The sequence below is a fragment of the Apiospora kogelbergensis genome (assembly GCF_038363985.1).
Source record: "Apiospora kogelbergensis strain CBS 113332 chromosome Unknown utg000008l_segment0_segment0, whole genome shotgun sequence".
NCBI classification, from domain to species: Eukaryota; Fungi; Ascomycota; class Sordariomycetes; order Amphisphaeriales; family Apiosporaceae; genus Apiospora; species Apiospora kogelbergensis.
This window is the reverse complement of record NW_027117425.1, coordinates 2,734,076-2,757,683: the sequence shown is the minus strand read 5'-3', so window position 1 is coordinate 2,757,683 and position 23,608 is coordinate 2,734,076. Positions and strand designations below refer to the sequence as shown.

General features: G+C 55.1%; 12 protein-coding genes across 12 annotated transcripts; 8 read left to right on the top strand and 4 right to left on the bottom strand.

Moving 5' to 3' along the window:
- Nucleotides 1-465: 465 nt before the first annotated feature.
- On the bottom strand, nt 466-1,497 carry PG998_012831 (uncharacterized protein; the record flags this gene model as incomplete). Its single annotated transcript, XM_066879647.1, has 3 exons — nt 466-569; nt 596-1,359; nt 1,424-1,497. The coding sequence occupies 3 exons, from the start codon at nt 1,495-1,497 to the stop codon at nt 466-468; spliced, it is 942 nt and encodes a 313-aa protein (XP_066726031.1).
- Nucleotides 1,498-1,984: 487 nt separating this feature from the next.
- On the top strand, nt 1,985-3,040 carry PG998_012830 (uncharacterized protein; the record flags this gene model as incomplete). The annotated part of the gene is made up of 3 exons (XM_066879646.1): nt 1,985-2,056; nt 2,143-2,230; nt 2,283-3,040. The coding sequence occupies 3 exons, from the start codon at nt 1,985-1,987 to the stop codon at nt 3,038-3,040; spliced, it is 918 nt and encodes a 305-aa protein (XP_066726030.1).
- A 126-nt stretch (nt 3,041-3,166) lies between these two features.
- Nucleotides 3,167-4,586, top strand: PG998_012829 (ankyrin; the record flags this gene model as incomplete). The annotated part of the gene is made up of 2 exons (XM_066879645.1): nt 3,167-4,318; nt 4,350-4,586. The coding sequence occupies 2 exons, from the start codon at nt 3,167-3,169 to the stop codon at nt 4,584-4,586; spliced, it is 1,389 nt and encodes a 462-aa protein (XP_066726029.1).
- Nucleotides 4,587-5,079: 493 nt separating this feature from the next.
- On the top strand, nt 5,080-6,168 carry PG998_012828 (uncharacterized protein; the record flags this gene model as incomplete). Its single annotated transcript, XM_066879644.1, has 1 exon — nt 5,080-6,168. One exon carries the CDS (start codon nt 5,080-5,082, stop codon nt 6,166-6,168), a length of 1,089 nt encoding a protein of 362 aa, XP_066726028.1.
- A 514-nt stretch (nt 6,169-6,682) lies between these two features.
- Nucleotides 6,683-7,324, bottom strand: PG998_012827 (uncharacterized protein; the record flags this gene model as incomplete). The annotated part of the gene is made up of 1 exon (XM_066879643.1): nt 6,683-7,324. The coding sequence occupies one exon, from the start codon at nt 7,322-7,324 to the stop codon at nt 6,683-6,685; it is 642 nt and encodes a 213-aa protein (XP_066726027.1).
- A 1,656-nt stretch (nt 7,325-8,980) lies between these two features.
- On the bottom strand, nt 8,981-9,748 carry PG998_012826 (uncharacterized protein; the record flags this gene model as incomplete). Its single annotated transcript, XM_066879642.1, has 3 exons — nt 8,981-9,080; nt 9,146-9,525; nt 9,608-9,748. The coding sequence occupies 3 exons, from the start codon at nt 9,746-9,748 to the stop codon at nt 8,981-8,983; spliced, it is 621 nt and encodes a 206-aa protein (XP_066726026.1).
- Nucleotides 9,749-9,874: 126 nt separating this feature from the next.
- On the top strand, nt 9,875-10,120 carry PG998_012825 (uncharacterized protein; the record flags this gene model as incomplete). The annotated part of the gene is made up of 1 exon (XM_066879641.1): nt 9,875-10,120. One exon carries the CDS (start codon nt 9,875-9,877, stop codon nt 10,118-10,120), a length of 246 nt encoding a protein of 81 aa, XP_066726025.1.
- A 2,495-nt stretch (nt 10,121-12,615) lies between these two features.
- On the top strand, nt 12,616-14,469 carry PG998_012824 (uncharacterized protein; the record flags this gene model as incomplete). The annotated part of the gene is made up of 3 exons (XM_066879640.1): nt 12,616-13,126; nt 13,188-13,581; nt 13,641-14,469. The coding sequence occupies 3 exons, from the start codon at nt 12,616-12,618 to the stop codon at nt 14,467-14,469; spliced, it is 1,734 nt and encodes a 577-aa protein (XP_066726024.1).
- Nucleotides 14,470-15,883: 1,414 nt separating this feature from the next.
- Nucleotides 15,884-17,182, top strand: PG998_012823 (uncharacterized protein; the record flags this gene model as incomplete). Its single annotated transcript, XM_066879639.1, has 1 exon — nt 15,884-17,182. The coding sequence occupies one exon, from the start codon at nt 15,884-15,886 to the stop codon at nt 17,180-17,182; it is 1,299 nt and encodes a 432-aa protein (XP_066726023.1).
- Nucleotides 17,183-17,924: 742 nt separating this feature from the next.
- PG998_012822 (uncharacterized protein) lies at nt 17,925-19,220 on the top strand (the record flags this gene model as incomplete). The annotated part of the gene is made up of 5 exons (XM_066879638.1): nt 17,925-18,062; nt 18,119-18,246; nt 18,474-18,586; nt 18,656-18,864; nt 18,933-19,220. 5 exons carry the CDS (start codon nt 17,925-17,927, stop codon nt 19,218-19,220), a joined length of 876 nt encoding a protein of 291 aa, XP_066726022.1.
- A 104-nt stretch (nt 19,221-19,324) lies between these two features.
- PG998_012821 (uncharacterized protein) lies at nt 19,325-21,130 on the bottom strand (the record flags this gene model as incomplete). Its single annotated transcript, XM_066879637.1, has 3 exons — nt 19,325-20,049; nt 20,100-20,573; nt 20,716-21,130. 3 exons carry the CDS (start codon nt 21,128-21,130, stop codon nt 19,325-19,327), a joined length of 1,614 nt encoding a protein of 537 aa, XP_066726021.1.
- Nucleotides 21,131-22,000: 870 nt separating this feature from the next.
- Nucleotides 22,001-23,559, top strand: PG998_012820 (uncharacterized protein; the record flags this gene model as incomplete). Its single annotated transcript, XM_066879636.1, has 4 exons — nt 22,001-22,013; nt 22,296-22,311; nt 22,376-22,689; nt 22,760-23,559. 4 exons carry the CDS (start codon nt 22,001-22,003, stop codon nt 23,557-23,559), a joined length of 1,143 nt encoding a protein of 380 aa, XP_066726020.1.
- Nucleotides 23,560-23,608: the final 49 nt, after the last annotated feature.

Here is a 23,608-nt window from a genome sequence, read left to right as displayed (position 1 = left end):
CGAAAAGACACTGTCTTTTTGCCTCTCCTCCTAATTCTGCTTATTGCTCCGGGATATTGGCTGACTTGAGGTAAGTCAAGTGCACTGTAGTTGGAAACGGGCCATCTCTTGGACAAGCATACTGTGGATGTCAGATACTATAGTGGTGTCCTAATACTCATGAAGCCTCGTTCGTATAAAGTTGCTACTGGCTACTTCCTGATGTGAGGATCGGCACGAGTCACTCATGATCACCTCTGGAAACGAGGCGAAATGCGAGGAATACCTAAGCCTGTTTCTAAAGGGACCATAATTTGACTACCTGCCATACTGCGAGAGATGTTGGGAGCCCACCAAGTGACGACGTCAAGCGTACCGCAGGGTAAGTACTAGCTTTATACTGTCTATTAAATGAAACACTACGTGTTGAGAGTCTAAACATTGAACAAAAATAGAAATATGATCTAAAACACAATGAGAACACCCTTATTGAACCCACCCTTCCTTCCTCATCTCCCCCCTGGTCCACTCCTCTAGCCTTTCAGCAAGCTTCTCATCCTTCGCCGCAGCACTCCGCCAGAACGGCTCCCCTAAGCGCCCGTGAATCTCGAAATACCCCCGCTCTGCTCCGCCGTCATATCCGGACCCGCCACGCAGAACAGGCTCGTCCACGCCCCCTTGTCGGCGGGGTACTGCATGCCCACCATGTGGAGGAGGGAAAACGTGGTCCTCATGGCGAATCCGGCCTCGGTGCCCGCGGTGAGGTTGGTGCCCACGATGCCCGGATGCACCGACGAGACCCAGATCTCGCCACCGCCCTCGCCCCGCGCGAGGGAGGCAGGCGAGCCCGGCCCGTACGCCCGTTGCAGCGTCCGCGTGTGCAGGATGTTGGCCAGCTTGCTCTGCCCGTAGCGCGGCCAGGGCCCGCCCTCGGCCAGGGCCAGGTCCGCGAAGTGGATGCCGCCCCTGGGCGCGGCGAGGTGGCCCGAGGAGCTGAGGTTGACGATGCGCACGGCGCCGGGCGGCGAGGCGGCGGCGGTGCGCCGCAGCCGCGGCAGCAGGTGCTCCGTCAGCACCCAGTGCGCGAGGTAGTTGGTCTGCCACTGGGCCTCGTGGCCGTCGCGCGTCGTCGCGAGCGGCGTCGCCATGATGCCCGCGTTGTTGACCAAGCCGTGCAGGGCCGGCTCGGCGGCGAGCACGCGCCGCGCCGCCGCGACGACGCTCGCGAGGTCCAGGTGGTCCATCTGCAGCAGGTCGACGCGCGCGCCGGGGTGGGCCTTCTGGATGGCGGCGATGGCGGCGGTGCCCTTCTCGACGGACCGGGCGCACAGGTAGACGTGGGCGCCGTGTTCGGCGAGGTGGGATACCGTGTAGTAGCCTCTGCAGCTGTGTCAGACCAGCCATTCGGGCTTCTGGGTATTGGGCGAATGGGATTGGAACTTACATGCCCGAGTTCCCACCGGTAACGATGTAGACCTTACCCTTGAGATCAGGGAGAGTGTCGGGATGGAAAGTCATGTTTGAATCGGGTGCGAGGTTGAGTCAAAGGACGAAGTTGTAATGCAAGATGCCTTTTGATGATACTGGAGGAAGATTTCCAATATGGTGGTTTGCAGTCGATATTTATATAACTGTCTTGGAGCACCGCCCCAGCTATTCACATCTTGAATTCTACGGTTGTGAGCATGATGCATAGACGTTGAACTACTTACACGAATGTGAGCCAGCTGCATGAAGCTAACGATGCCAGCCTAGATTGAAATGTGAGCAGGTTGCATGACGCTAGACTTGTTCTAGTTACAAGATATATTAGTGACCAATACCATCAGGTCATTTTACCAAACCCCGGCTATTTGCGTCCCAGCTGCGGAAATAGGAGATAGGCCAAGTCAATTCCTCCGGCCCCGATTGTGTCAGACAGCTGGTCGATGTGAGCAGGTTGCATAAACCGCCCAGGCTGATGGTAAGAAACTTGCACGCTTCATCAACCAATTCCACACATACAATGATGAATCTGCCTGTTACTTCCGCAGCAGCACCACGCATTCAATGTGCGCCAATGCCACAGTTGGCCGAGGTACGTACCCAGCCCACAAGCTGTGCTGAGACTCAACGTCAAAGAAGGCTTCTCGCGTATCATGCACCTTGCTCACGCGCCTGCAGGCCAGAAGCAGAGAAGACGACTGGACTGGGACCAAGGATGCCGCAGCACGCAGGCGGGCACAGACTAGACTCAATACAAGGGCATACCGTGCGTAAAGGGCTCTTCTGTTTCATTCGTACCAAGTTGACAACACAGCTAGGGAAGCGCAAAGCATTGGAAAAGAAAGGAGAGGCTATTGATAGTACATCCGTTGCAGTCACCCAATCAGAAGCGCTCGTGGAATGCTGGAACATGGAGAAGCAGTCCGTTTCCGTGATTCCTGCGTCCCGAGCCAAGCAACTATACGACGCAAGAAAGCCTTTGGTGTCCTCCATCAAGCGCGGCAAAGCAGGGGTTGACGTATTGTTCCCCCTCTGCCCGGACCACCTCATCACTCTCCTCCAGCTCAACGCCCTGCGCGCTCTGGCCGTCAACCGGACCCTGATCTCGGGCATCCTGGCGACGCCGCTCGACTGCGAGACGGAGACTATACACGTCGTGGCCTACCCCCGCGACCCGCGGCGGCTGCCCCCGTCGCTGCTGCCGACCGCGCTGCAGCAGACGGTGCCGCACGGCGACTGGATCGACATCTTCCCGTCGCCCGAGGCGCGCGACGCCCTGATCCGGGCCGTCAACGACAAAACCATGGACGAGGACGAGCTGTGGGCCGACTGCATCGGCGGGCTGTACGAGGGCTTCCCCGACGACGAGATCGAGCGCCGCGGCGTCGTCGCCTGGTCGCCGCCGTGGGACATCGCCGGCTGGGAGATGTCCGAGGGGTTCCTGCGCAAGTGGGGCTGGTTGTTCGGCGTGGTGCCGGGGGCGCTGGAGGCGACGAACCGCTGGCGGCGCGAGAGGGGGAGGAGCCGTTCGACATCTCCATCTGCGCGACGACCCCGGCGACGGTCTGACCTCTAGGTTGTTGGCTTTAGGCAACAGCATGGGCGCAGATGAGTAAGCACTAGCTGGCATTGCCGTACCCACTTGAGGGTCATATTTGGTATTGACCGAAAGGACACTGGGGCCTATCGCAGTTACCAGAAAATGAACCTTTTGAAACTCCCACGAGAACTGATCGATGAAATTTTGTACCAGGCGACGCTGTGTCGCGATGACAAGACCAGCGTTAAGAGGTCGCTGCGGATGCGTCTCGTCTGCAAGTACTTCGCCGAAGCCGTCTACCCCGCTCTGTTCCGGACGCATCGCCTGGACGACGCCATCTTCAAATGTTGCTTCCCGAACTACCGCTACAAGCTGAAGCGGTACGGCGTCCGGGAACTGTGGCAACGGTACCTGGTGTACCGCGTCACGCTCGAGCAGGACCCGACCGTGGGTCGTTTCGTCGAGGTCCGGGACCTGGCTCGGATCCTCTGCGGGGAGTATGCTTCCCTGGACTACCGGAGTGTCGTCGAAACCCTCTGTTCGCTGGCGCTGGACAACGTCGAACGCGGGCCGGCCATCTTTCGCGAGTGGGGGTCCATTTCATGCGACAAAACGCGGCCGAACACGAACATATTCAGGCCGCTGTATGAAGAAGTGGCGCCCGACCCGAGGCTGAACCTGCTGGCGGCCGCCGTACGCCTCGACCTGCCCGCCCTGGTCGAGCAATTGCTGGCCGAAGGCCACAGTCCCGCCCGGCCCAATTTCTTGTTCCCGCCGGCGACGCAGGTGGCGGCCGAGTGCGGCAACGAGGCGCTGCTGCGCCTGCTGCTCGAGGCGCGGGAGAAGAAGGGCCTGCAGCCCCTCGACGCCTCCACCGTCTTCGGCGCGTCCGTGGCCGGCCGTCTCGACCTGCTGAAGCTCGTGCTGAGCCCCGCGGGCGCCAGCTTCCCCCACGCCTGCGGGTGTGGCAACGCCGCGGCCCCACAGCACAGCTGGCAGACGACCCTGCTCAGCCGCGCCATGACGGCTACCGAGAGCCCCGCCGTCTACGAGTACCTGGAGGCGGCCTGGGCGCCCGGCTACCTGCGGGGCACCCTGCACCACGAGCTGGACCTCGTCTCGCACGCCGGCCGCGGGAACCCGGGCATGGTGCGCTACTTCCTCGACCAGCGGGGCGTGCCGGTGGACGGCGTCGAGGAACATGGCAATATGGACACGGCGCTGGCCATGGCCGTGGGCAATGGCCACGACGACGTCGTGGACCTGCTGCTCGAGCGCGGCGCCGACGTCAACTGGGCCCGCGCGCCGGGGGTCGTCCATAGCCTTGCGGAGCGCGGTCCGCCAGGGCCACGTGGGTCTTGCGCGTAAGCTGCTGGCGCGCGGCGCTGAGCTTCGCTGGAACGTCAGTGGGGAAAGATGGACCATGCAGGCCGCGTTCCACCTGGAGAGCGCCGATATGGTGCGCTTGCTGGTAGAGCGCGGGGCGCCGCTGGACGACGTGGCGCCGAAACTGAGGGCGGACTTGCTGGGCCTTGGGTACGAGACGATGGTGGACCTCTTGGACACGTATACAGTCGTATAGCATCAGTGGGCGGCGACGGCTACGGAGCCTAACATTTAGTATAGCTTCAATTTCATACTGGTCAATATTGGAGTGAATGGAATGGATGTGGCAAAACTGATGTCTCGGGCACAGATGATAGTTGGCGGTGTTTGGGCCTTTTGATAAGAGCCGTCTGATGAATGGTGAGACGTTTGTGGATTGGCGAGTCAGTGTGCGCAAGGCCGCGGTTCTCTATTTGGACTACCAGCCATGCTCACCAACCGATTGTCGCTGTTTCCGGAGTAAAGGAGTCGAAATCTCACGGTTGTCGCATTTTCGATGGTGGGGGTGGCCCAAGCTTCCAGACAATCCAAGACAATCCAAGACCCCCAAAGACGCATGTGATCCGAAAATAAGCATTGCCTCAAGGTTGCATCACCTAAGACGGACTCCCCCGCCATTCCCGTCGCCTGTGAATCAATCAATCAATCAGTAATCCCCCAAGAGATGAGACCTTCGACATAATAGGAATATGAGCCAGGCTGCAGTCGATCATCATGTCTCAGAGTCCCCACAGGAGCGCGATACGGACCCCCTGGTGAGTGAGGAAGAAGCCGCCGCCAGCACCAGCAATCAGGAAGAAGCCGACGACCCGCCTCCTGCGCCCACCTGGCTGCGTCGTCGTCGCCGCGCACCAAACCAGTGGCGCGGCAACTGCCTCTTCCGCCTCCTCATCGCCCTGCTCTTCGTCCTTCTCCTCGTCGTCATCCTCGCCGACCAGATGCGCCACCACCACGACGACGCGCCCTCGGGCGGCGGCGACGGCCCCCGCGCCGCCCCCATCACCCACATCGCCTCGCTGGGCTCCTCGTACGCGGCGGGGCCGGGCATCCCGCCCCAGCGCAACCAGGCCGCCGGCCGCTCCGGCAACAACTACGCCGCTCTTCTGCAGCGCCGCCTCGGCCGCCGCGGCAGCCACCAGGTCGCGCTGACCGACCTGTCCGTCTCGGGCGCGACGCTGCTCAACCTCGTCTCGGAGCCCCAGGACACGGGGCCCCAGGTCTTCGCCCCACAGGTGCGCGGCGTCCCCGCGTCGGCCGACCTGGTGCTGGTCCTCGGCGGCGGCAACGACATCGACTACATCGGCGGCCTGATGCGGGACGCCATGGAGCTGCCCGCGGACCTCTTCTTCGGAACCTCGTCGCTCGACTCGGCCGACGCGCTGGCCCGCCGGTACGGCCGCGTGCTGGACGCCGTGCACGCCGCCGCGCCGCGCGCCGCCGTCCTCGTCGTCGAGTACCTGGTCCTGCTCGGCGCTGACTTCGTGCCGGGCGTGCACGCGCCCTTCGGCGAGGCGCGCGCCCGCTACCACCGGCAGCGCGCCGCCCTGCTCAACAACGGCACGCGCGCCGCCCTGGCGGGCCGCGAGGCTTGGTGCCACGTCGTCCGGGTCTCGGACCGCTCGGGGGATCACGGCATCGGCGCCGCGGAGCCGTGGGTCACGGACTACTTGGGCGTGTCCGACGGGACTCACGTGCCCTACCACCCCAACGCGGCAGGCATGAAGGGGGTCGAGGGAGATCATCTACCAGAAGCTGGTAGAGTTGAAATTGGTCGATGACGATGGCGATGGCGAGCTATGATCGTGTCCGTCATCTATCAGTATGCAGCTATTTTCAGCAAAGTATAGAGATACGGCGGTGATACAAAGATTTCAGCATTTCGTATGCCTTGATTCTTGCTCTATGGTGGTTTCTGGCTCCCACTGGCCAGTTTTTCACTTTCAACTTGGCATGCTTATCCAGAAATAAATCTATCAACAGGAATGTTCCAGATCGGCCTGCAATTGTCCTGTATGTGTCCCAGCGTATCTCCTTGCATGTTTCTCCTCACTTCGTCATCGATAGCAAGAGGATCTCAGTGATCTCCTGCCTGATAAAGTCTTCCTCAAGGATGTATCCAAGCAGCTGCTTATGGGCAGCAAGTGAAGCATTGTCATACTTCGAAAGTCTATTCAAATTGTCTTCCACTGCCGCTGTCAAGAAGATGGGAAAGTCGACCTAGGTGTGAATTGAGAATCGTCAGTATGTGATCATATAGGCCAAGGTACGATGGAAGAGGGGAGGAGACGGTATTCAAGAAGTACTGACCTTTTGGGCGACGCAACCCTCGAAATAACGCAACTCGTCGTCACTGGCCGATAGTCCCCTGTGCTCGAAATAGCACTCCAGGTTAGGGGCCTTGGGGATGTCCAGCTGCAGGTTGTGGTTCCGACACGAGCCCACGTCGGGTCCCATAACGGACCGGCCGCCGCCGCCACCGCTGTCGACCTGGTAGTGGTAGGCCAGCAGCGCAGCGGCCAGGAAGTGCCCGACGTCCTCGTAGGCGTCGTCCCAGTCGTCGCGGGAGACCAGGGTGCCCTCGGGCGCCGCGTGGTAGTCGCGCAGCTTCTTGGGCAGCTGCTTCCGGTACTGCCGCTGCAGGTTCACCTCGGCCACGTACCGGTCAATCAGCGGCTGCGCCCTTTCCTCGTCCGACAGCGGCGCCGCCGCCCCCCGCCGCGCCTGCCGCGCCCCCAGTCGCTCGTGCCAGGCCTGGCGTTGCCGCGCCGCCTGCGCCGTCCGCCGCTGCCACTCCTCCTCGCTCATGACGTCGATCCGCTGCCCGCGCCGCCGGATCTCGTCCTCCCGCGCGTCGGTCCGCCCCCGCGCCATCTCGCTCGCCGTCTCGCCTCCGAAGGCGCCGTCCCAGGCACCGTAGCGGTAGGCGCTCGACATGCTTGACTGCGATGTATCCTCTGTTGTGTCTCTGTCCTAATTGGGGCAAAGGCAGAGTGCTAATAGTAAGCCGTGGGCCATGGTTGTTCCTCGAGAGCACCCGACCCCTAATAAGTCGCAGTGTAAATGCGCTAGGCCGACTGCCATACACTGCAAGGTGATGTCGAATCTGCGTTGTTGCTGCTCATGGTCGACGTCATCTAGAGCCTAATGTAGTTTAATCCGCAAAGTGCGCAGTATCAAACTCGTTTCCCACGTCCTTGTTTTGACCAACTTGTTCTGCACTTTTACGTTAAGATTTGAAGATAATGCACGTGGAGAACTCTTTGTCTACACTTAAATAGGAAGCCTCTAACCGTGTTATAACTTTTAGGATCACAAATTTGCTTTGGCGGTATGTGAGACATGCATATAGCACGCGGACGGCGGTCGACCACGCAATACGACTCACCCCTTCCTCTCCCGCCCCTTTAGGCGCGAACATGTACGCGGCAAGGTTTGTCCGCCGCACGTTGCTACATTTCATACATAAACCCACGAACACGAGGCCGTATTCACATTGCGACGGGGTGTACCAAACCTATTAATGACCCGATGCGCCAAGAATGCAGCATCCGCATACCATTTGGGTTGAAGTTTGATTCTAAAGGCATTTCCTCGGAGAATATCTACTACTAGGGAAAGGCCATGTTAGCTCAATGGTATTGAAAAGCAAACAGCAACCCAGAAGGCAACAAACACAAATGAGAACAGGAACATTGAACGAAGTCCAATCAACCCGAAAGGCTTCAGAAAAAGAAGGAAACCGTTCATCAAAAACCAAAGCGTTCGTCAAGCAAGACTTGAATGCCTTCTTCTATTGATTAGAAAAGTCTCAACTCGCTCTGGTTCTAGGTCCACTTGGGGCAGCCCTTGGAGAAGGTCACGTTTTGGATAGTCTCGTCGGTGTAAGCGTCGTTGTTCTTGAAGACACGGTGGTCGAGGCCGACCTCCTGCGCGGAGCACTGGCCGTCGATGCAGCAGATGTCGTTTGTGATCATGATGTTGGAGTAGAAGCCAGTCTCACCAGCGACGTGGTCATGTATGCCGTCGTGGCCGCGCCGTAAGCCTGGCCGTCGTAGTTCCCACCCCCGGACGTGCCAATGGTGACACTGAACACGCGGCCGGCGAGACAAATGCCCACGTTATCATCAGCAGCCATCTCTGGGCGGGTGATCTCGAGGGACTAGGTAAATTGAAAGAAAACGTTAAATATGTTACGGAGGGGTATTGGTCCGAAAGATTTAGTGAGTAAATGACAGCTAAAGTAAGAGACATGCACACCTCTCATAAGATGTTCGATAATAAATTGCATTCAATTATCATCTCATATAAATGCAGCGTATCGTCTTGAACGACATGTCCTGTGTTCGAAGAGGATACCACCGGGGACCGATAGAAAGTACCCGAGGTTTATGGTCATGAAAGCTAGCATGATACCATAGGGCGCAAGACGCCCAATTGTAATCCCTTGGCTAATATGGTTGGCCATTACTGTGTATTCCAGCGGAGATAAATTACCCACAGCATACCGTAGCCTCCCCTGAGGCAGTCGTTGCGTCACGTCTAATAATGATTCAATGAGAATGACCGCATGGATGAGGTTCAAGGCTCTACTCACTTTACACCAAGGGTCTCCCATTGGAAGATAAAAGCCCCAACAAAGGCACCGATGAAAATGCAGATGATGATGTATCCATTGTAGTACATGGCGAGACTGTTGTTTCGAGGGATCAGGGCCGAAGACTAGCTATCACGGGCAATGCATGGGCTTTTACTCACAGCATCACAAAGTACGCAACCGCGAACTGCATTGTGTGCAACAGGGCCCGCACAGCCTGCTGCAAGGCATTGGGCCGGAACCGAGGAGGACCAGCAGCGGCGCACCCCGGTCCTGCCTCGGCCACCCTGCTGCTGCCCGAACTCGAGGACGGCTTGCCTCCTCGCTGCTGCGCCACATGCACAACGCCGGCCGCAGCCGTCTGGGCGCCACGCTGGCGGACCAGGAAGCGGTCATACTCCTTGACGGCGCGGCGCAGGAGCTCGAGGGCCATGGCGAGGAGGAGGACGCCGACGCAGGTGCCGGCGAACATGCCCGACGACGTCACATGCCACGAGGACGAGATGAAGCAGGAATCAACTGTGTTCCAGTTCCATAGCATCTAGTAAAATGCATTTCACACCTTGGCTCAGTATGGTCCTCCGCCCGGAGGGGCCCGTCCGCGACGATGTTGATTTACTTACAGATATCTTGCAGCCACCTCCCATGCCGCCGTGATCCATGCCTCCCATGCTACCCATTGACGCGGCAGAGGAGGTGCCGGTCATGCCTGTGGCTGTTGGGGTTCCCATGTTCATGGTCATGGGCATTGAGTCGTGGTCCATATTGGCGGTTCTGAGAGTTTGTGGCGTTTGCCTTGCCGTGTGAGTGGGAGTCCTTGACTTGGGGAGAATAACAATCGGCCCTGGTATGCGCAATAGACAGCGGGAGTTGGAACTAAATAGTGAATGATGTGGTGCGACCTCGCCGGTACCAAGCGCAAGACGAATAGCAGCGGGAGAAGTGCGACCAAGCACGTACTTGACCGTTCACTGGCGAGTTATCAGACCGAACTCGCCCCGAAAATCACACCGGTCCCCGCAAGCGTGCTTGCTGCCCGCACGGCTGGCGGTGGTGTTCTGCGCATGTTTGAGCACATTATGAACTTCAGCTGCTACGACGTGCATAACGCGCCCCCGAACCAACCCGCATCATGAGGTTTCCCGGGGCCAACAGATAGACAACAACCCGTCAATGTCCAGGTGCGCGCCGAGCAGCTATATCTTGTCCGTGGAGGCTCCATTGCGCGTCGCAGCCCCAAAGGATGCGCCTAGGCCAGCTGAGGACCCGCCCAGATCTGCGATGTTCGCCGTCGTGCCCACAACTAATTGACCGGGCAACCTCGACGACATCAATTGCGTCGGAGATGCAAACGGTATCTTGCGCATGCATGACCAGCGAGACGTCGATCAACGTGGCTGCCGCGCAGGGCGAAAAGTGAGGGTCCCGCGGAACACTATTAGTGGAACACGACCAGATCAGGCAAAGCCCCGACTTGGGTTATTGTGCTCATATCAGCTCACCCCGTCGGCCGTTACACTACGATCATGGTGTGGTATGTTGACACCTTTGGCGCCATTGGCTCCATGCAACCACTATTGCCGTCCCGCCTGCTGAGCAAATAAACCCGTCGCCGATAGCGAGGGTGCCATCGTCCTAGCTTACGTGCCCGCTGGCCCACGTAGGGTTGCAACCTCTGTTCGACCATGGCAGGTATAAGTATTGCCAGCTTGGCTGCAGCGAGTCCAGTTCTCCCGGTGTCGCCGCCGTTCTGGTTCGATGTTAATACGTCCAATACCTCTGCGCAGCAACCAGCCGCCTGTGTCGTAATGGCTCGTCTTACAGTGACTCAAGCCGTGCCGATGGGCTTCGAGCTTCTCCTATCTATTTTGGCATTTGTTTTGTTTTGCAGCGCCTACCCAGACCAGTACAGGACTCGCCTGTGGTCCATCGGCGGGGAAAGGGGTTGGAACTCGAACCCACACCTCCGCATCTACTTTTATGCCAACTACGAAGATCCCCCAGAGATCCCGTTGATATGGAGCCAAAGGTGAGGTACCAGCAACAGCAAACTATACGTCTTGTCTTACTGACATGTACTCAACAGGCTGACTGACTCGGCATTGGCCATCGCAACCTTGTCACTTGTGCTATGCATCACACGGATGATTCTTAGCTTCTATACCTTCATGATGCCATCTCTAGGCGTCTTTTACGACGCAATATTGGCTCTCTGCTGGTACTACAGCGTAAGCGCTCAGTCCTCAGGGGGACTTCAGTGACCCTGAGCATATCAGCGTCAGACCGTGGTATCTGGAAAAGAGCTGTGACGTTGTTTCAGTGCCAGAGAGGGATGCCTGCGTCATGGGAAAGGTGTCCTTCTATTTTGCTTTTCTCTTGCTGTGAGTGACACCCGGCCCCCATGTCCACATCGTCTTCTGTTAACCTCTGCCACATGAATGGTAATACTGACATGTCTTACGCCAAGGATCCTCCACATATGTCGGGTTCTTTTTTCGCTCCTGAACATTGCTTATTGGTGTGGGGAGAAAGGCACACTGGATGGGTTCCCAGAGAAAGTGTCTTTCGGATTAATCTCAAAATCCCATAACCAACTGTACCGACCGATTGCTGTCGAGGTAGATACTTGGGAGGATATTGAGCCCGCCCTAGTGTATGTAGATCGACCAGGGCAGTAAAGCAATCACATACTTTTCCGTGTTGCCACACTCTTCCGGCAACGACTTCCGAGCCCTCTTCAGAGGGTAGGCCTTTTGTAGGATGTGTCGATGCATGATTGGTAACAGTCCTTGTGGTTGTACTGATCTATTAAAAGCATATCAGTCTAGGTCCCCGCATCGTTATGGGTACTTTCCAGGAAACTGATGATGATTGGAAGAGGGCCGAGATGTAGCGAGTCGCAGGAGAAGTCACATTCGTGGCGTATTGCCACGTCGTAACACATAAGTCTATTCTTTCTCGTGTAGAAATTGATACTCAATATCCTTCTGCCATATCATGTGGCTTCCCCTGGACATATCTGCCACCAATCTATGTAAGGGCTTGGCAACGCACCCTTGCAACGGACATGAACGGGCCAGGCCTTCAATACCAGATCATATCTAGTGTGATACCGACGTCATGTCAAAAAACGGGATTGTGCTGAATTCATTAGGGTGCTAGTTTTCAATAGGTCGCGTCTCAATGTAGTAAGCAAACAGGGTTCTGAAGTTTCTGCCTGAACTGGCGATAAGGAAAGGGAGCTGAATGTCAGTGCTTAAATATCACAAACCTCGCCATGACCTCATAGACTCTTCACTAAAACGAGTTCTTGTACAGTATTAGGTTGCTCTTATTGGCCAAAATGCTGGTCAAGTGGCTGATCATATGGCTTCCTAGGCGTCTTTAGGCAATCGGTTAACTTTTAACAGGGCTGTGTCGTGTCGTATCTGCAGTCTTCGTGTGTTAGTATTGTTGTTGTGGCGGCAGGATTTGAAATATCTTGGCTATTCCGGATAACCAATCCGTAGATCCAAACACTCTGAGAAATGGAATATCAACCTCTTGTATGTATAAGTACGACACATCAGAGGTTTTTTTCGGAACCTGCTCTAATCGTAGCAACACAGAATATTGTAGCACAACCACAATCATGCATCTTACACATGCTGCATCTTTCGTTGTTCTCGCCACGCAAACAGCAGCGAGGACTTACTGTCCGCCCTTAGGCCCGGTCCTTCCAGCCCCCATATCCCCTTCAACATCAAATGGCGTCAAGTCGGCTGTGAAGATTCTAACCGACAACTTGGCGAATTTGGCCGCTGGGTTGAACATGTCGGCAGTGTCTGTTTCTGTCAAGTCTATCCACGAAACCCAACCTATGTTTGACTTCCACCATACACCACCGAAGCTGAGCCCCAATGGAACTCAAAAGGTAGATGCGACTACTGTCTACAGGGTAGGGAGTATTTCCAAAGTGTTCACCGTACTCGGCGTCTTGCTGTTAGAAGGAGTGCAGTTCGACGACCCCGTCACCAAGTACTTGCCGGAGCTACGTGGGCTTCGGCCGGAGGGGGAAGAGGTGAACGCCATCACAACACCCGACTGGGACTCTATCACGATCGGATCCCTCGCATCGCATATGTCTGGTATTGCAGCTGACTGTAAGTAATACGATTGAGTATGTCGCTCCTGAGTCACTTGCTAAGCCCAACACTTGCCCAGTGATCCAAGACATGACGTCGATCCCAGGGGGATCCTGGGCATCACTTGGCCTGCCCGACCTCAGCAACACGTCCGGCCCCGCTTGCGGAGGAGTCTTCGGCCTCCCGCCCTGCGCGAGAGAGGAGTTCTTTCGGGACTTTGGCAAGCGCCATCCCGTCTATGCTCCGTACACGAACGTGGTGTATTCCAACGTGGGCATCGGTATCCTGGGTTTCGTTCTCGAGGCCGTGTCCGGGAAGCCGTTTGATGAGTACATGCGCGCCTCGATCCTGGAGCCGCTGGGGTTGAAATCGACCACGACTGGCCTCCCGCCCAAAGACAGTTCGCTCGGATTCATTCCCGATCTGCCCGTCGAGGTGCACTGGTGGGGCGTGGATCTTGGCTGGCCTAACTGGTATAAATTCACCACAACCCTCCCCAACAACTCAAATATATTACTAACGGCGCAATCAGGGCTGGCGGCTTCTACAGCAACACGGTTGATCTGCTGGCCTTCGGCGCAAGTATTCTCGAAAGCCGTTTACTCAAGCCGGTGAAGACCCGGCAGTGGATGAAGCCCGTCTCGTCCACCGCCTCCTCCGGCATGCAATTCGGCGCCCCGTGGGAGATCTTCCGGGCCCATAACGTCACAAGGGATGGCCGACTTATCGAGATATACACCAAATCTGGCGACCTGGGAAGCTACAGTAACGACCTGGTTCTGGTACCAGACTACGACCTCGTCATCACCGTCCTCACCGGAGGCCCCGAGTCCTCCAACGGCGCCGCGGCCGCCATATATTCTGCCGTAGTGAAGGCCCTGCTGCCGGCGATCGAGGCGGCCGGGAAGGACGAGGCGAAGACGTCGTACGCCGGCACATACACCGACCCGGCGACCAACTCTTCCATCACGCTATGTCTGGATGATGGTCCTGGCTTCACCGTCACGGACTGGACGGTCCGAGGCACCAACGTGTTCAAGAACTTCGTTCGTTTCTTACCTACCGGTGCGCCGGCCTCGGCAGATGTCCCCGTCACTGCTAGGCTCTATCCGTCCAACCTGAGCACTGGCTCGCAGCGCAGCTGGAGGGCGCATTTCGAGGTGGGCACGCCCGAGGAGAGGGCCGCGCTCAACGATGGCCGCTACTTCTGGGCAGACGCGGGTTGTTACAGCTTTGCCCAGCTGGATAGGACGGTCTACCACTTTGCGAGCATGGAGGATGTGGTGTTTAGTGTGGAGAATGGTGTCGCCAGAAGCCTGGAACTTCGGGGATTCCGCGTTGAATTGGCACGGGCAAAGTGATGGATCCCTTGAGTGTCTATCGTATCCTTCGCTCTTCCACATAGACTTCAATCTATTGTATTTAGCAGGCTGAGTTGGATGCTTCTTGTGACACCAAATCTCTCATAGGCGAGCGAAATATGAGGCCTCCGACTCGGACTTGTTATTAAATCAGCGGTGATTTGTTGTGTAATCCGGAAAGCGTTTAATCTCTCTTGCACTGCCACCGAAACGGCCACGACAAAAGTGCCATAGCATGGGGGCTGGATTTCTATTTTCGGCTAATCAATTCTATTAATGCATAAGCCTGTCTTGACCCCAAAAGGTTAGTGCTTACGTGAGATACTTCTCGTCAGCCGCTCGACCTGCTGTTGTCTAGATGCCATATATTCTTCATATACAGCCATTCAGTATCAATTGCGACGCCAATAAAGCCCAACCGCCTACTCAAGCTAGCCTCCGACATACAGGCATGAAGAGGATCAGTCTCTTCAGTGGTGGTCTGAAACCACCTTCACCAAAGGCGCAAGACGAGCCGGACGCTATCGAATCCAGGAAGCTTTCGTTCCCTTCCCTTGCTTCAATCCGTGGTTCTTTGAGCCGCTCCGTCTCGGCGAGATCTAGACGTTCGTTAGTCGACGATAGGCTCTGCCGCCAATGCCGGCAACTGGACCTGCAGAAGGCCTACGACACGACGACAGCCTCGCCGCAGGTAAATGGCTTTCTCGTTTGTAAGCGGCCGCCTTCTTCCCTTACGCCCACATGCAAGATATGTAAATTGTTCGAGGAGGCATTGGCCAGTACCTCTCTCTCAGAGGGTTCGTCTCCGGTCCAGCTACGAGCCTTCCCGCTTCTATCGGTCTTCATACGACAGAGCCAACGGTCGACACCAAACTCCCCTACACTAATGTTGAATCGTGGGCTCTGTGGGACCTACGTACTAGCTTGTTTCCACGGCGGCAATTTCTTTGATAATGGCGTTCAATCAGATCTCATCGATGCCATAGACAGAAAATCGGGTTTTCTGTGTTGGCAAGCCAAGACAGAACAGGCCACACCGTTGGTCAGGGCGAAGGAGGTACCTGCCCAATTCGAACCTCAGGTCGTCCAGGACTGGTTGGGGGAATGTCAAAAAGCACATGCGAACTGTCTCCCTCGTGGATGGCTTCTTTGGGTCACCAAAGTAATCGACTGTAGCGATGGTCGAGTAGTCTCGGTGTCTTCTCTCGAGATAGTCCCAGATTATGTTGCCCTCAGTTACGTCTGGGGGAGCCGAGTGCCGCGGGGGAAAGGCTGGCAAGGATCGGAGTGCGCTCCCCAGGTGGTGAAAGACGCGATTTCGGTGACAAAGGCTTTGGGGTTCCGCTACCTATGGGTGGATCGGTATTGCATGGAGCAGAATGATCGCGTTCGGAAACATGAGCAGATCATGAACATGGACTCGATCTACGAGAACGCTGCCTTGACGATAATAGCCGCTCCTGGGCTTAACTTGGCTCGGGGCCTGCCGGGGGTATCCAGTACGCGGGTCAGAAAGGAGGTGCCATTTCAGCATGAGAACTTTACGGTCTCGTGGATTCCTCCATCTCCGCACGCCGAGATCCTCGACTCACGTTGGTCGACTCGCGGTTGGACTTACCAAGAAGCTACCTTGTCCAGACGTCGACTGGTCTTCACCGACCAACAAGTGTACTTCGAATGTCGGTCGATGACGCGCTGTGAGAGCTTGCACTTACAGCTCTCGCCACAACCGGAAAAGGAGAAGCGACTAGCCGAGTTGGATACCGCTTTCCGCCTTCCCCATGTCTTCAGCATACCGCTTCTGGATGACACTGGGTTCGCATCACCACCAATGCAGGCGCCAAAGAACCTAGTCCCCGTCTTTGGCGCCATCCCGGACGCGCAGGCCTCGCTGCAAAAAGCCGTCACTTTCAATGCTTACACCCAGTGTGTCGAGAGGTACTCCCAACGGACCTTGACCTTTGACAGCGACTCGTTGAATGCATTCGGGGGCATGATCAAGCGCTTCGAGACGTTAGACCAAGCAGCCTTGCGTCACTTGTGGGGGATACCGTTCTTCGACCAGCGCGACGACAGGTCGCCGGAGCAGATAGTGGACTACGCGGGCTTCCTGCTCGCCGGGCTTTGCTGGCACCACGGAACAACGGGAGATCGTCCGACGGGGCCACCGTTCAGCGCCTCGTCGCCGTCGTCGTCGCCGTCGCCAGCCCCACCTCGGCGCCGCAACAAGTTTCCCTCCTGGTCTTGGGCGGGGTGGGAGGGTGCCGTGATGTGGCCCCGCGTCGGCACGACGTACGAGGTGCGCGCGCCGGACCCGAACACGACGCTGGCCAGCATCCAGCTCTCGTTCGAGGACGGGTCGACGCGGTCGATCCCCGACGTCCGCGCGCAGCGGCCCGGCGGCGGGCCCAGCATGGACCAGTACCCCCGGGCGCTCCTGCTGCAGACGTCGGCCGTGGAGAGCGGCGACTTGCCCGCGCGTCGCTTGTGGCTCCCCAGCTCCCCGGGCCGCGGCGAGGAACGGATGGTCCAGCAGATCCAGAGCGGCGACCTCAAGGCCCTTCGGCTGGGCGCCATCGGAGAGAATGGGTATCTACTCGTCGTTAAGAAGAAAGGGCGGTCCTATTACCGGGTCGGCCTGATGCGGGTGGGCAGTGCACTGGTCACGGAAAGAGTACGCAATCAAGATGTGCATGTGTTTAAACTTAAGTAGGTAGTGTGGCATGTACGTGTACGATAGTAGTCCGCCGAGCGATGGATAATGTTTGACAAGTTGAAGGAATATCAGTAGTCTAACTGGAATTGTTGCTTCTATGTTTTGTGCTTATTACTATTATGTATATGCGTATATTGAGCGCCTAAACGCGGCCCGTAGTCCCACCCACCCTACGATACTGGATCCTAATTCGTGTAAGCACAGCAAATTATGATCACAACAATCTGAAAGCCAAGCAGGCTACTTGACTTGTTCAGGATGGCATGCGGCAGTATGCTGCCTTTTCCCCACGAGGGATGGTTCATAGATGCATATAAATTGAGTTTTTAGAGCCTGATCTGCTCGACCGGAACGCAAGAATGACAATAAACAACGTTTCTGTGACATCATTTCAAATCTAGGCTTGATTTAGTATGCGTAAATCAGCTGATTTCGTACCGCGCTAAATATTGACTCTGATGTAGCCCATTATAGTAAAGCTCGTGTGGCCTTGCCTTAGTATTGGGCACTGGATGAGCTTGAAATCAAGCAAGCAACGACTGGGAAAAGCTCCTCATTGCGAGCGCGATGGCGAGACTATGCAATACACCGCTAACCTTTCTCATTTTGGTTCTATCATTTCGATCCTTCTTATGCGTCCCCTTGCTGTGGATGGTATATTTCAAATCAATCTTACGAACTTTGACAGGAAACTCTGCAGAGGTGGCTTTGGCTGGCCACCCCAGGCCTCATAGCAGCCATGAACGCCTCAGTGGCCGAAGAGTTTTCCCTGCTGGGTACTGCGCTGGCAGTGATCATCTCAAGGACTTGCTGGAGGCTCAATACTGTGGGGACTAGGGGTCTCCAAGCGGATGATTACCTGATGGTTGTGGCGGCTGTACGTTAGTCAATCCCCCATTACCATACCTCAGTCACGCTCACCTTCATCAACAGTGCGCGTACTCCGCCGAGACATATCTTGCCTACTCCGTGGGCATTATGTGGCACGGCTTGGCCAACAATGGCATGACCGACGAGGAAAGGCGACTACTTGATCCGTCTAGTGAGGAATACATGTTACGGTGAGTGATCGACGCTAGAACATAAATATTACCCCAGCTAAGGCCACGATGAAGCGTGAACGGGTCGAAAACTCAACTTGCTGGGTGGAACACATATACTTTCCTACTGTGGACAATGAAGTCTGCCATGTGCACTTACTATATCCGCCTCACGGTAAATCATTTGAGCAAACCCCTACAGATGCAGGACTAATGAGCTATCAGGACCGACTTCAATACAAGAGAAGGATATTTATTGGCTTTACTCTCATCGCATCGACATGGATTGCTGCCCATCTTTCCATTCTCCTCGGCTGTCTACCCCTGAAGAAGAACTGGCAGATATATCCTGATCCTGGCAGTATGTTTGCCCTATAGACCTAGATCTGTTTCTTTGAGCAGAAATTTACTAACAGAGATTGTTGTGTAGTTGCTTGTCAGCCTGCCATATCGAGAATCAACATCTTCGTCGTATCTGGCCTCAACGTGCTGACTGACATCTACCTGCTAACTATTCCGATTCCGATGTTATGGAAAGCGAACATCAGGCCTATGAAGAAAGTCGCCCTGATAGTGACCTTTTCAGGTGGCATATTTGTGATTATCGCGGGTACTCTGCGCTCGGTGCTGATCATCACGGTGAGTGTATTATTCTATGTTTTCTGTCGTCGCTGCCGCATTGTCAAACACTTACTCACTCTATTTAGAACCCCATAGACGGTGCCGAGCAGGCTGGATCCTGGGCTATCCGGGAGACCTTCGTCGCTGTCATCACCACCAATCTTCCCATAATCGCCCCTATGTTCCGGTTATGGATCACCCCAATTTTCAATACGGTGCGCAAGTCTGTTGGTACTTCGGGAAGCGATGATCCTGGGATTGGCAATGTCCATCTTGAGAGCAGGGATCCACGACGCGGCAAGTGGCCTCGAAGTATTGACCCGATCCCCTATCCCTCATTTAATGAAAGTGAGGAGCGTCTAAATCGCCCGTAGAGAGATGCGCACTTGAGGGACGTGTATGCGGAGTGGTCCCATGTCGAATTTGTAAACCATGCCCCGGTTTCTTTAAATAATGAAAGAACATATTTGTATATACATCAAGTACGCTTTATGTGTACTCGCTCTTGGCTCACTAACTCTAGCAAATGGCTGTCGTCCGCTTGACGCACAATCCCCTGACCTTGAGAAAGCTCAAGCATCTCCAACTTGAAATTGGTGTCGAACAAGGGGAAAGAGGAGATGTACGGGAGCGGAGTCGAGCAGAGCCAAACCCATGCCAGCACTATCCAGATGAATGCAAGGGCCGTTCCCTGCAGGGCAATAAAAATGTAAAACATGGACCGGTCGAACCCGACTTTGCTGTACGGCACCACTATCGACGCCATTGTGTGGTACTGCGGCGGCAGCGTCGTGGCGACGGTGTCGGACTGCCACGCGGCGTTCCCCCAACTGTTATCGCTGAAGAACCAGAGAGGGAAGGCCAGGAGGCTTTGGAAGTTACGCGAGAGCACGCCGTCGGTAGATAGATCCAGGAGGTACTCATCGCCCACAGCGAAATTCGCCGCCACGGAGGACGCCGCAGGGATGTTGGCGGCGGTGAAGTTGAGAAGCCAGTCAAGGGACCGCTTGTACGCAACCAGGTCGATCGATGGAAGCGCAATTGCCTCGGTCAGGTCCTCAACTGCCATGATGGAGTGGTTGGACTGGGACACGATGAGTGTTGCACGGCGACTGAACACTTCCACCCCATAGGTAATGCTTGGCAGAGGCTTCCTACCAAGGCACTCGTCAAGTTTGGTTCCGTTGGTGCACGAGGAAATGGCTAGAGGAATTGTTAGAAATAAAAGTGGAAAATGTGCTCAGGATTCGTACTTGCTTGCAGGCCTCCCAGAGGCGGCCCTTGTGCTAAGCATAGCTCTATGCCAATGGACGTTTCTGCAGCGCCATACACAGTACAATCATGATTGGTGTTTTGCTCGTGAGGTCCAAGCAATGCGAACTCCACTTGCACTGTAGGAATTTCCACGACTCTGACGAGGGGATAGTCAGAATAGCCTTGCGGTACACGTGGAAGTGTCAGCTCCAGCCCGGCGCTCAGCAGATATGAAAAACAACCGTCTCCCCTACAGTAAATTAGATCTGCCACCGATGCTAACGTGGCATAGGTGACCAGGCTACCAGCTAAGGTATAGTAGCTGTAGGGAAGTGTCGTGTAGGGATAGTCTGGAGCTAGCGATTTCAAATAGTCAAGAAATGGGTGAACGTAGGACCCGTTGAAACTCCCAACCCCTGCCGTCACGTTGTAGTTCAGAGCCGTTTCGTATATAGTCACATTCGACGTGTTATCTATACTTCATGTTAAAACCGGAGATGATCATGGTGCGGTGGAGAGCACAAACAGAAAAGGACTAAAGTTGAAATCCATAGAATTATCATGAAGAAAGCCCTGCAATCATGTTAACGATATGCAAAATACCCAGTGACGTACGGGAATACCTCATTATTGTCCATGCTTTGCTCGAACCACTGACGTTAAATGACCATAGCAGGCTGACCATACCGAGACCCCCGGTCGTTGGTGAAAGAGCAAGCATGCTGCTGTAGGGAAGGCCTTGGGGCCGACTAGTTATTATCCACTGTAGGTACTGGAATGTATTTTGCAAGGCCAAGGTAGTTAACAAAGATAAAATTGCCTGGGCTGTGCGAGCGAAAGAAAGAGTCCAGCTGGCTTTGACCTTGTGTATGGAGTCAAGAGTCTTCTTCTGGCTCGACCTTTCCTGGGCATTGAACATGGACTGTACCAGGAGAATGATGGCAGCAAAAAGACTTGTAGCGCAGAATGCGCCGCAGGCCTGCGTCCATGTGTTGGAGAGGGTGAGCTTTCGGTGCGTCTTCAGAATCATCATTGGCAATGGAGAACCAGGATACTGCATTACAAAGTCAGGTTGTTCAACTCCTCAAATGATGATCCTCAAGTAGTGGAAAGAGAATTATTTCAATTGCCGTTATTTATCACCCACGTTGCAGCCAATATATTGACATGAGCCTGCATAATTGAAATCAATTATCATGAACACAGCCCCCAATGGCCCCTTCCGCCCCATCGGATGATTCGGCATGCAATTCTCAGCCTGAACTTTGCATATAATAATGGTTGACTGAATAGCATTTGACGGCTCACTCCTTGGATGTCGCCCCCATTTTAATCTTTAACCCCCACCCCCGACAAACACATTGCGAAGATAAGGTAGGCTTCCTAGAAGAGTATTTATTTGATCACCGCATGGTGGAGTGATGGAACAATGTTTTGGACATTAAATGTTATTCGAGACATTGACCCCTCACTCATCCAGTCGTCCACACGAAGGGCTTTCAACTGTGAAATATGCTTCTCTTCTACCTATTGAGCTTTTGGATCTGTTGTCTGGCGATGCCGGGATGCACGATACAAGGTTTGTAATTCTGCAACCTAGTTCCCCTATGCAAGCTCGTACTGATGTTGAAGCCTGTAGCAGTTTATAACAAGACGGACCAGACAGAATGTCAAAACGAATGCAACGTAGAATTGGGTGGCTTTTACAGCTGGGAATGGTATCCGATACGCAGTATTACATTCACTGAGATTGAAACTACTCAATGGGAATACGAGGCCAATGGATTGTCGAGCCAGACCCGCCCATGGACTGAATATAACCCTCAACCCGCCCTTATAATAACCAATGAAGACGGTACACATGTACAAAGCGTCACATGGTTTAAGTCCGATCAAACACATGCAACAGTTATGTGAGTCCCTTTATTCTCCAGTGCTGCGGGGGTGTGGATCATATAACTGATATGCAACGAAATCAGAACCTACCCGCATTCCTTTCTTGTCTGGCCAGACAACTACACTTGGAATGGGACACGTAGGCTCACAAGCCTAGTTAACAGCACCATATGCGTAACCGCGGAATCATCTATATTACCATTTCCCTCGGTATCGCACGAGACACATGATGAAAGCTCCACGATCGACGAGTCTGATCTAAAGGGAAGCAAATACGTGCTTGCGGAATATCGTTTTAGTTTATTCCCAGTTCAGGTATTTCAAGATTGTAAGAGTTTAGTAGGGGGGTGGGGAAATTCTTGGTGACAAACTGGACCAGGTATCACTTCACAACGGCGGAAGGAAGAACGGAAGTTTCTTCAGTCGCAGACGAACCGCGACTGACAGAAAACCCATATCATAACCCAGATCCATCACCCACTCCGGCTCCTACTGGCATACCAGCCGCGGCACCCCATAGCGCTATCCCCTTGTTCCCACCCCCAACAGGCGTACATGAAACACCGCCGGAGCCAAAGCCAGCTGAGCAGAAGCCAGCGAAAGTAAACCCGACGCAACAGATGCCAGTGGGCCAGGGATTAGCCGAGCAGATATCATCTAAATCAAAGGGAGACGCGGCATCAGGGGGAGATGGTAAGCTCTTACCTGGCCCAAATATGTACAATCCCACTAACTCATGGCGCTTCTACCACTGCCATTACAGAATCGCCGCCTACCCTACCCGAAGGAGGCCAAATCATTCCGCTGCCACCTGACTTCAAGAACAAGGCAATTTCAGCCCCCAAGGAGCCATTGACCAACACGCTCGCGAACGGTCATATCGCCGTGGCAAGTCAGGGCCCAGATGGGGAGTTCCTCGTCGTTCTCGACCACTCCCAGACGATTACCATATCGACGGCGCTTTCAACGCCCATCACACTGGCCACGTTTGGTCAGACATTTGCGTTCTTGCCACTGGTTACAGAAATAGAAGGACGTCTTGGTAAGCCCGTAACAACAACGCTACCGAACGGCCACACCGCCGTGGGACGCGAGGGCCAACATGGCGAATCCCTTCTTATCCTGGACGACGCCAACACAATCACGGTGCCGGCGGGTCTTTCCAAACCTATGACTGTAACCATAATGGGTGAGACACTTACCTTCTCTCCCAGACCTGGAGCAGCCGTGTCAGGGGATACGTATCACCACTCAGATACCGCGCCGCCCGATGGCCATTTGGCGGTGGCTCATAAGGGCCCGAACGGCGAGTCACTCGTCCTCGAAGGCTCCGGCACTACCATCACTCTACCGGCCCTCTCTACGCCCACTACTTTAACCGCAATGGGCGAGACCATCACATTCTCGCCACCGTCTCCAGGAGAGACTGAGAGGGGACACACCCAGACAACGGCGTTGAAGAAGTCTACGGGGGTCAGGCTAGATTTGAAGCAAGCGGTTGCGAGTACAACTATTGGTCTGTTGACATTCTTGATATATCATAGCATACTACGCTGGGCTTAATAGTGTTTTGGATCATTTAAATGGGTTGACGGTAAGTGGAAGGATGGGT